The sequence below is a fragment of the Carassius carassius genome, chromosome 5 (genome assembly GCF_963082965.1).
Source record: "Carassius carassius chromosome 5, fCarCar2.1, whole genome shotgun sequence".
Taxonomy (NCBI): Eukaryota; Metazoa; Chordata; class Actinopteri; order Cypriniformes; family Cyprinidae; genus Carassius; species Carassius carassius.
In genome coordinates, this window is record NC_081759.1 from 19,518,233 (window position 1) to 19,528,125 (window position 9,893).

The 9,893-nt window shown below is 40.9% G+C and overlaps 3 protein-coding genes across 6 annotated transcripts in view; 2 read left to right on the forward strand and 1 right to left on the reverse strand.

The window, feature by feature from the left end:
• Positions 1 to 1,223, forward strand: part of qsox2 (quiescin Q6 sulfhydryl oxidase 2) — a 28,018-nt gene extending 26,795 nt beyond the window's left edge. Inside the window, exon 12 of the mRNA XM_059550005.1 lies at positions 206 to 1,223. Within this exon, the coding sequence (XP_059405988.1) occupies positions 206 to 717 (512 nt within the window). The 3' untranslated portion in view covers positions 718 to 1,223. The remainder of the gene's footprint in view (positions 1 to 205) is intronic.
• A 1,443-nt stretch (positions 1,224 to 2,666) lies between these two features.
• On the forward strand, positions 2,667 to 7,497 carry LOC132140931 (nucleus accumbens-associated protein 2-like). Of its 4 annotated transcripts, XM_059550009.1 has the most exons (6): positions 2,668 to 3,863; positions 4,160 to 5,004; positions 5,101 to 5,277; positions 5,412 to 5,517; positions 5,735 to 5,832; positions 6,128 to 7,497. In XM_059550009.1, exons 2-6 carry the CDS (start codon positions 4,209 to 4,211, stop codon positions 6,661 to 6,663), a joined length of 1,713 nt encoding a protein of 570 aa, XP_059405992.1. In that variant the 5' UTR covers positions 2,668 to 3,863; positions 4,160 to 4,208; the 3' UTR covers positions 6,664 to 7,497. The 4 variants fall into 4 exon arrangements, with proteins under 4 accessions (XP_059405991.1, XP_059405992.1, XP_059405989.1 ...); XM_059550008.1 differs by having other exon boundaries at positions 2,667 to 3,783; positions 4,160 to 5,277; XM_059550006.1 differs by having other exon boundaries at positions 4,160 to 5,277.
• A 465-nt stretch (positions 7,498 to 7,962) lies between these two features.
• On the reverse strand, positions 7,963 to 9,223 carry LOC132140932 (xenotropic and polytropic retrovirus receptor 1 homolog). Its single transcript, XM_059550011.1, has 3 exons — positions 9,090 to 9,223; positions 8,479 to 8,658; positions 7,963 to 8,358 (listed from the first exon to the last, which is right to left on the reverse strand). Exons 1-3 carry the CDS (start codon positions 9,206 to 9,208, stop codon positions 8,298 to 8,300), a joined length of 360 nt encoding a protein of 119 aa, XP_059405994.1. The 5' UTR covers positions 9,209 to 9,223; the 3' UTR covers positions 7,963 to 8,297.
• Positions 9,224 to 9,893: the final 670 nt, after the last annotated feature.

Genomic DNA, 9,893 nt, shown 5'->3' on the forward strand with positions numbered 1-9,893 from the left:
GGAAGGAAGGAAAAGAACACAAGGAAGGAAGAAAAAGGAAGAAAGAAAGAAACCATCAATATGCCATTCGTTAAAGGACTTTATTAATGTGCCAGAAGAAATTCAAGAACATCAATGATATTTTCATGTCCAAACTATAATTGTAAAGTTCTCATAAACATGCTAGCAGACGTTACCCTCATAGCTGATTGCACTCGTTATGCAGGTTCAATGAGCGAGGACCCCATGTTTCCTAAGACTCAGTGGCCGACTCCTGACCTCTGTCCCACATGCCATGAGGAGCAAGAAGGCCTTCATGTCTGGAACGAACAGATGGTGCTCGCTTTCCTCAGACAACACTATGGTGCCTCAAACATCTCCCCAAAATATTCCAGCAACAGCCAACCAGAACCAGGCCCTCCTGCTCCCGACAAACCCAAAGCCATAACCAAACCTAACAGCCACCTTCACCTCAACCAAAACCTAAAGCCATCCCCTGACAGCGCTCCTAAACATCAGAAGAGGAGTGACACCAATGATGCAGGACAGAAACACACTGGCATCCAGATAGAAGCCAGGCCAGGGATGACGTTCCTGGGCCTGGGATTCTCCAGCGTGGACATGAGTCTCTGCGTGCTCCTCTATACCCTCTCCTGCGTCTTCCTCATGTTCATGTTTTTCTTCTTCCGTTTTCGCTCAAAGAGATGGAAAACTAGAAACTACAGGCCTTACGTATAGCAGCGATGGGAAAACTGTGGATAAGGTGAATGTAATGTATGAAACCCCTGCCAAGTGTTGAAGGAGACTTTTAATTTATTGAATTACTTTTATTGCATTACTTTTATTTGTTTTGATCTTGTTGTTGTTGACGTTTTCGTGAAGTGTTTTGTAATGAAGAACTTGTCTAATTACTGATGAAAGTTTAACTCCTATATCAGTCTAGCTGTGTGAACAAGCACATGTTAGTGAGGATTTCTCAACCCTAAACAAACAGACAGGTCGATTTAACAGAAGAAGCTATTTTACTGTAGTAAAAGTAACAACCTTGGTCAAAGTACATTTTTATGAATATTCTACATTATTTCTAGAGATTTTTATTGAAATAATATATCCTAAGTTTCTCACAGAGTATATATCACTCTCTATGAAAGTCACTCTGTCCCCATATTTCTGTTTGATGGTCCAAAAAACACTTGGGAATATGATTCATTCTGTCGCTCAAGGTCGCTAGCTGAGAAGCCAGTGCTACAGTTAATTTTAAGCTTGAATTCTTTTAATTTTTTATACGTTTTTAAATCTTGTCAAAATGCTTCATAATTGGTTGTATTGATGCAACACAGCAGTAAGGGATTTATAATGACTACAATAATCTCTTCCGAAAAATAAAAATGTGTCAAATTTTCAGGCTTTTTGCTTCTCCATTATACTGAGCATATTTAAGTAAACTTAAAACGAGTAAACTTTTATTGATTAGCTTGTTTTTTTCTGTAGGTTACCGAGGCTCCTTTGAATTGGAACTTTTTTCAATAATTATTTTATACTTTTAACTCCTTTTTTTGGTCCAAGTCACAGTAAATGCATTGCAAAATGTCAAAACAAATGCATTCTGTTGTAGAGCTCATAGAAGACACACCATATATGTTCAACCTTAAGGAAAACCATTATTACAGTGTACTCAGAGGATTCCTGATCACAGACCGTTTATTGTTTAACATCTATATTACTACAGCAGTATTTTGATTCAATGTTTAGAATTAAAATGTTGATATTGTAAAACTTGAAATATCATTATCAGCATTTGGTTTGCGGACTGATTTGTAATGTGTTCAGCTTGTTATTGTCTAATGGAGCAGTGTTAATGTGGACCTGAGGCTAAATATTTATAAATCATTCTTAATAAAATACGGCTTTTGTGTTGTGACAGTATGTGCCCATACTGGTGGCCTTCTAAGCTGCTCCAAATGAACGGCTGTAAATTGCTTTGCGTTTATTGTTTCCAGTGCTTTTAAGAATTATATTTTTATCTAAAGACTATTTTTGGGTGCGGTTGTTCTGTATATATGTAGTTTGTCTTTTCAGGGTGAGTTGTTGTATTTTGTATGAAGAACACTGTAAGTTATCTTTCAAATAAAAACATGTATTTCCCATCATTTGCTAGTTCATATATACCAACAATGCAGATACATACATATTTGAGTTTTATATAGCACTACTATAATATACTGTTACTTGTGGTATAATGTAAATGTTTAATTTTGCAATCAGTTTTCTGAAAAGTTCTTCTTAAACAATTTTTTATGAGGAGAACAGTTGGATGTACTGTGCTGAGAACACCGTGTAACTGCAACTTCAAGTCTAAGCACACCGGGAGGTCATTTAAGTTTTCTATTGCTGTAAGCCTGTGTCTGCCCTCTAGGAGGCAGTATGGAGTATCCCTTTCCCCACCAGCTCAGACTGCAGTCTGTTCTCCCCAGGGACATCATGCCTGTGACCATACTAATGCTGTATATTACTAGAGCTCCAGCTGTCAACTTAACAGATGTCTGCACAGGCACTTATATTTCCAAATGTAAAATAACTTACAATGTTCATCTTTTCACACTGGAAGAGGACATTTTCCTAAATGATGGTGTGCATTTCGCACAAAGTTGAAACAAAGTTTAAGGGCACTTTTTTCAAGACACCGCTTAATGTGTCATGTTTTGCTTTATTCCCCTAGCCTGACAGTTTCACAGCTTTAAAAGAGACCAGACAAACAGCTGGAATCAAGTTTTGCAGCATTCGCAGGGTGTGTGTCTTCTGCACCTTATTGATTTATTTTAATTTTTTTGCTGTTGATATTAGACCGAAGACTGGAACATGGCAGTTCATTTCTAATAGCGCTGACTCACGCCGTAGCCCATTGGCGTCTCAGCATTAAAAGGCAGCGAGTCAGAGACAGAAGCGTAGCACCTTCTTCCCCACTTTGATGAGAGACGCTGCTTTACTGCCCCACTGCTCTGTACTCAACTCTTACTTGCACACTACAATCTTTCAGCCATCCATCTAATACGTGCCGCCTTACAATGCTTCTCGGTTTGATGTTCTGATCTAACATTCAGGGCAGCTTTGAGGCTGAGTCTCTCTCTTTTCTTTCTTTTATCGTTTGAGTATCTGTCTGATGCTGTGTTGGCACATCTGATTGGGTATGCAGACTCTGTACTGAGCATGCCAGCCTGTGACAGGGACTGCAATGCAGAGCTGCTCTCCTGGCACACACCATTTGTTTGCCCTTAATGTAAATAATCCTGAACATGCAGCCGATCAAGGCAGAGACGGTTTCTGATGGATTATGTGTCTACACGCATTCGGGTTGGTGCATGTGGGGTGCACATTCCTGTTCTTGTCTTTTCTTCGTGTGTTGTCGCTCAAATAAAAGTGAGTCAATGGTCTCTCTCTCTTTCTGTCTTGCCTGTCTTTTGTCTCCATCGCACATGAACACGTTTACTCTCTGCAGGGCAGTTATCCGCATCAGACTCTCTCTCTTTCTCTGTCTCTCTCACTCACTCACTCTCTCTCTCTCTCTCTCTCTCTCTCTCTCTCTCACACACACACTCTGTGTCCTTAAATGACTTTCCTTCAGTCTCACTCCCTCCCCCTCTCTCCCTAGTCTCTGTGTCTGTGCCTATAGCCTCTCTCCCCCTTTCTGTGACATACAGTAGATGGTGCATCGATTGCACACAGACGCTTGCTTTCCCTCTCGCTGGCTCAGTCTTGTGCGGGGAGGAAGAGGACGGATTGAGACGTATCTCTCTGCTTCTCAAGGTACCTTTCCTCATGCTGAGCTGCTGTGACGAGACTGGCCGCATTCTCTTTCTCTCATCTCAGAAGATTCTGCTATAGAGGTCAGGTAGTGGCGGGGTGGAGAGGGAGGGTTGGCGGGCGGGTGGGTTTGTGGGTCACTTTTCAGCTTCTTTTGAATACTCCAGGCAAGCTTATGCTAAGTTGCCAAACATGCAGACTCTAGTAATGTTGGGGTGAAGAGAGCTGTTTACTAAGGGAGTTGCTGTGCAGCATTTCTGTCGCATTTTTCTGCTGTGTCTGCACCAGATAAACATTGTGTGACTTTTGAATGTAGTCATTTTCTGTTTGTTACCTCATCAAGCTGGTCCACCTTCATTTGGACTTTCTGCTTTCTTAGATGTCTGGTGAGAACATCCTGTCTTCTCCAGAGATCTGAAACGGGCATTATGTCTCAGCTCTTGCACATGGAGATTCCAAACTTCGGCAGCACTGTTCTGGACAGCCTTAACGAACAGCGGCTGCTGGGCCAGCACTGCGATGTGGCCATCATGGTCAACGGACAGGCCTTCAAGGCCCACCGTGCTGTTTTGGCGGCCAGCAGCCTCTACTTCCGTGACCTGTTCAGCGGTAGTGCCCAGACGCTCTTTGAGCTGCCCTCGTCCGTGGCCCCGTCCTGCTTCCAGCAGATTCTGTCATTCTGCTACACGGGCCGGATGACGGTGAGTGCCAGCGATCAGCTGATGGTCATGTACACCGCAGGCTACCTTCAGATCCAGAACATCGTAGAGCGAGGGATGGACCTCATGTTCAAGGCCAGCGCTCCATACTGCGATTCGCAGACATCTGCCACGGATGATCCCCCGAGCCCAAACAACAACAACTCCTCCCTGTTGCTAGGTGACCAGCCCACTACTGTCTGCAGGATCAAGGAAGAGAAGCTGGAGACCCCGGTGTGTGCTCAGAACGGGGAGCTAAAGCACTCAGAGGAGGACAGGGGACCTAGGGGCAGATCTTCAAGGAATGGTACTCTTTTCTACACAAGTGGAGGTGCAAACGGGATCATACCTGTGATGCATGCTTACGAGCACTCGACCCGAGATCATGCCAGTCCCAGTGCCTCTAGCCTCCCGACCACAGACAGCCCAACTTCACACCAAAATGAAGAGGAGGAATTTGAAGACGACTCATATGAGAGCCTGACAAATGGGAAGATCTTCGGGGGCTCGTCCGGGATCTACGGCAGTAAATGTCATTTAATGGACTTCTCTTTTGCTCCATTGCAACTCAAAACACTACGGATTTATCCCTGTGAGTGTGATCTGTTGTGTGTCTTACCAGTGCAGGAGAAGATGGAGGTGTCCTCCCTGCCTCTGTCTTTGGAGAACCGTTTCTGTGTGCTGTTAGGAGGAGACCGAGAGGCTCTGCCTGCCGGACTCATCAGCCAGATCGGCTACCGTTGCCACCCTGCTCTCTACACAGAGGGCGACCCTGGAGAGAGACTGGAGCTGATTGCAGGTGAGGCCTGAACAATAGCAGCCTGTCTGAAACTCCATGTTGATCTGAATTATTTAATAGTTCAGACTGAGTCATTTGAGTCATTGATTCAGAGCTAAGGTCTCCTTGTTTCTCTGTTGTTGGTGCTCTGAAAGGATCTGGTGTCTTCATGACTCGTGGGCAGCTGATGAACTGTCACCTCTGTGCTGGGGTCAAACACAAAGTCTTGCTGAGACGTCTTCTAGCTGCTTTTTTTGACAGGTCTTAAACATTACAGATGTGTAACAAGTGTAATGTGTATCTGTAGAATGTCTGAAATACCAAGAGCTCAGTTCTGCAGTAAAAATAGCCAAGCAGAAATTGAATCAATCTTCTCATAATCAAATGTTTTTTTTTATAACTATAAGGACTGCCTGGTGTTTTTGAAAGATATTGTGTGTGTGCCCTCCAGTGGTTGACTATGGTATTTTGACTGCAGGAACACACTGGCTGACAGCTGTGGGACTGGAATACGTTCCTCCAACTGTGATCCAAATCGCAAACCACTGGACAGTCGTATACTCAACACAGTCAAACGTGAGTGACCCTTTGCTATGCTGTTACAATAAGCCAAAGGGACTCTATTTAATATGTTTCTGGTTTTAGTGTGCATGATTCCTTGTTTTTTGTTTTTTAAGTTTTTCAAAATCTTTTATCAAAACTATCCTTGCCTCCAATTTCATCTTTTCATGATCCAATCACTTTACCAGTATTTAATCCTTTTTCATTTGGAAATATGTGTTTCATTCGGAAATACAGTGTAGAAGAGAAATAGGCTCAATGTTGACTTGAAGCATTAATATTCCTTTTTTTCTCTCTGCTTTTTCATAAGTTTACTGTCAGAACTTTGCCCCTAACTTCAAAGAAAGCGAGATGAATGTGATTGCCGCAGACATGTGCACCAATGCCCGTAGAGTTCGCAAACGCTGGCTCCCCAAGATCAAGTCCATGCTTCCGGAGGCAATCGAGGTGTACAGGGGGACTGCGGTCCTGAGCCAGGTGGAAGGAGCTACCCAGCCAGGCGGTGGCTTTCCCTTTGAGTCAGAGTTCAAACACCTGGCAGCATCAAATCTGACTCTGGAGCAGCATCTCTATGGAGACTGCAGAGAGACACTGAGGAATGGTTCTCACTTCAATTTGGAAGAGAGGTCCCAAAAAGGTGAAGAAGCCAAGACTGAGCCAAACCGAGCCAAAGAGCCAGACAACCTGCAGGAAGTTGAAAGGCTTCCGGAGAGTCCCGAGAGAGCGGGCAGTGTGCTCGCCCTCAACCCTGCCAGCAAGAAAGGGGAAAAAGAGCATGCAGCCAGCAGCCCCAGATCACAGAGAGAGGAACAGAACAGACAGAGACCACTAAAAGACGATCAGTGACTTCCTCCACTTCATACTATTAAAAACTGGTCTGCAGCTTCTCACACCAAAAAGGATCATTATCAGTAAAGGCAATCTCCCATGCCACTGAACATAACATTAAAGCTGCATGATCATGGAACCTGGACATACAACATTTTTTCCAGGATAGACTGAAAAACGTCTGCGTTAAATACAGTTGTGATTACAAGTTTACATACTTCTTGAAGAATCTACAAAATGTTTGTTTCTTTCTTTTAAAAAAAGTGATCATAACAACTGCACTTTAGTTTATTACTCACCTTATGAAGCTGTTTGAGAGATATTTACATATATTCCACAAGACAAAATAATTAAATTCACACATCTGCTTCTTTTCAAAGGTTTACATACCCTTGTATTTTAATATCATATATTGCCTTCTCAAGCATCAGTGACTGTTTGTAGGTCTTTTGTGAGATAGTTGTGCATAAGTTTCTGTTTTGTCCTGAGCAGTTAAGCTGTTCTTAACAAAGCCTCCAGGTCCAGTAAGTTATTTGGTTTCCCAGCATGCTCTGCACATTTGAGTTCTTCCCTACAGTGGCTATATAATGCTGATATCCAGTTTTGCTGCTCTGGACAATTGAGGGACTCATGCAAAACCTTGGTGCTTGAGGCAACTCACAATATTAGGAATCAAAGGTATGCAAACGTCTCATTAGGAATTTTGTGTAGTTTTTTTTTTTAAATTTACACAAATATCTGTTATTCAGCTTCTTCAGGGCATTACTAAATTACATTTTCATGATCTTATTTTAGATTATTTATCTTACCGATTCCCTAAGGGGTATGCAAACATCTGAGCACGATGTTTTAAAGAAGCCATTTAGCATACGTAAATACCGGCACATATACAGGCCCAGTACATTAAGGCAAGCTGCAGTGTGTTTTATGAATGCATGTGATGCATAAGCTCTGGCATTTCTGGCTAAATACTCTTGCCAATTACAGAAACAAATGGATTATGGACTTCTGCATGGCAAAAACAAGTGAAGGACAAAGGCTCTCCTTAATATAACATGACTTACATGCTTCAGAAATCAACTATACTGCTTTGACTCCAGCAGGACAGCGGGGTTGCTATGTACAAAGCTGACTGTGGGACTGCTGAGTTCAGTACAGTAAGGGAAGCTGAACAGAGAACAACAGTTCTCTAGAGAGTAGCCTGGACTCTCAGTTTTCCCTCTCAAGCTTTTTAATCTTACTCTTGTTCTCAAGCTGCTGTATAGTAAATGCTTGCCTGTTTTTTGCATATCAGCTGGTCTGGACATTTGAAACGTGGTTATATGATTGTTTTTTGGAAACAAAATAAAGGAAAGGATTATTTTGAGGGATAAATAGGTTATGCCTATTATTGTTGGTTAAAAATGACTTTTGCTTGATTACAACGAAATTGATTTATCGTGAATGAAACATGAAAACATAATTTTACTTTATTGCAGAAAATACAATGCACGTTTAATGTCTCAATAAGGTCTAAATGAACAGATATAGTTACAGAATCTATTATTGTTAACAGGATTATAATTTTCTTATCTAACGTTTCATTTGCATATCTGCATGATCAAATATTTCAAACTAAATTTTGTTCAAGTTATACAGACATATTTTCTTCCTTAAATGCATAGATGAATCTCAGGATCTGTTCCCCTAACAGGCAGTTTTATCTCCTTTACCCTGCAAAAGAACAACATTGTTCATTTTTCAGATTTCATTGACTATGTCCTTTGATTTATTAAACAATTCTTTTTAAAACTGCTAAGATGGAACAGATTCAGCAGCTGTCCAGAAAATAACCTGTGTTTTGGGCGAGGTAAACAGCATATTGTGGCACGCGTTGTGATTTTGTGATTAGATAGCACATCCTGATCCTTTTCCAGAAGCCTCCAGATGTTGCAGAAATCTCGAACAGCACAACATTTCTCAAAATTTTTCAGTTGCTCATTTTCCAGCCGAAAGAGATTCCATATAAAACGTCTGGTTGAACAGAAAAAACGATTACAGAAGTGAAGTCATCAAACAATAATTCTTCTGATAAATAGTCAAATAACCTCCAAACATATGTTTCCTACACCGAAAACAATTTTCATTCAGAAATTGCAAGCAAATTTCATCATTACAATGAAAAAGCAACTAACACATTGAATTAAATCTGACACTTTGAAATAGAAAGCCTGAAATAGTATTTTCTTTTTTTAAATCTTTTACCATTTCAAAAATTATTTTTTACAGTTTCAAAACAGATTTCTCAAGGTACAATATAATTCGGAATATTTCTCCTATGACTCAGCAGCCACTTTAAAATTAAATTATAGCAAAATGTATTTGTGCTGATCATCCCAGATTACAAGTTTACATACTTGCTGTCTTGCTGTGCTGCTGCTTAGAGCTTGTGACTGAAATCTAACCTGAGGATTTCCAGTAGTGCCAGCAGGGCACTTGCTGTGGCAGCTGCAGCTGAATCCTTCATCTGAGCCAGGAGGATATTTATAGCCCAGGAGACCCGCAACAGCACATCCACCAGCATGGCTGCATAGTAGTACCACTGAAAGAGCACATTTCTCAATATTAAAGACTATTCCAGAGCTGTTGCAGGTCCAGTGCTGCCAACTGCTTTCAACTGAAAGTAGCTAAAACTGGCAACTAAATGTCAGTAGATGACATCATAATGGTAAAATTGCTAAATTGTCAACACTGTGCAGGTCATTTTGACCTCTAGTGATTCATTTAATGCCAACTTATCAGCCTGAAACTTCATGAGATGCCAATGTCAAATGCTTGTACTGTCACTGCCACCACATACAGTAGACTAAATCACAAACAACAAATTGTGACTTTTGAGCTGTGATTTGTCATATATGGTCAATTTGACAGAATAATACCTATATGCTGTATCTGAAATGTTGACAGCACAGAAAGGTTTAGTACAGTGGTATCTCTTCTACCAAATATTTTCTTAACCAGATTGATATTGCCTGCTACATGAATAAATTAGAAAGTTTGAGAACTCCAATTAATATAAAAATTTTTGTACCATGTGGATCACATAGACATTTATGGTTTGTGCATAGGAACAGTTTAACCAAAATGTGTAAAATTTGAATTTTAATAACCACCATAACTCTATCCATAACCTTTTTTTTTAATAAAAAGAAAAATCATTTTTAAATTACATCATGGTCACTTTTAAATATTATAACAGTCAATATGAA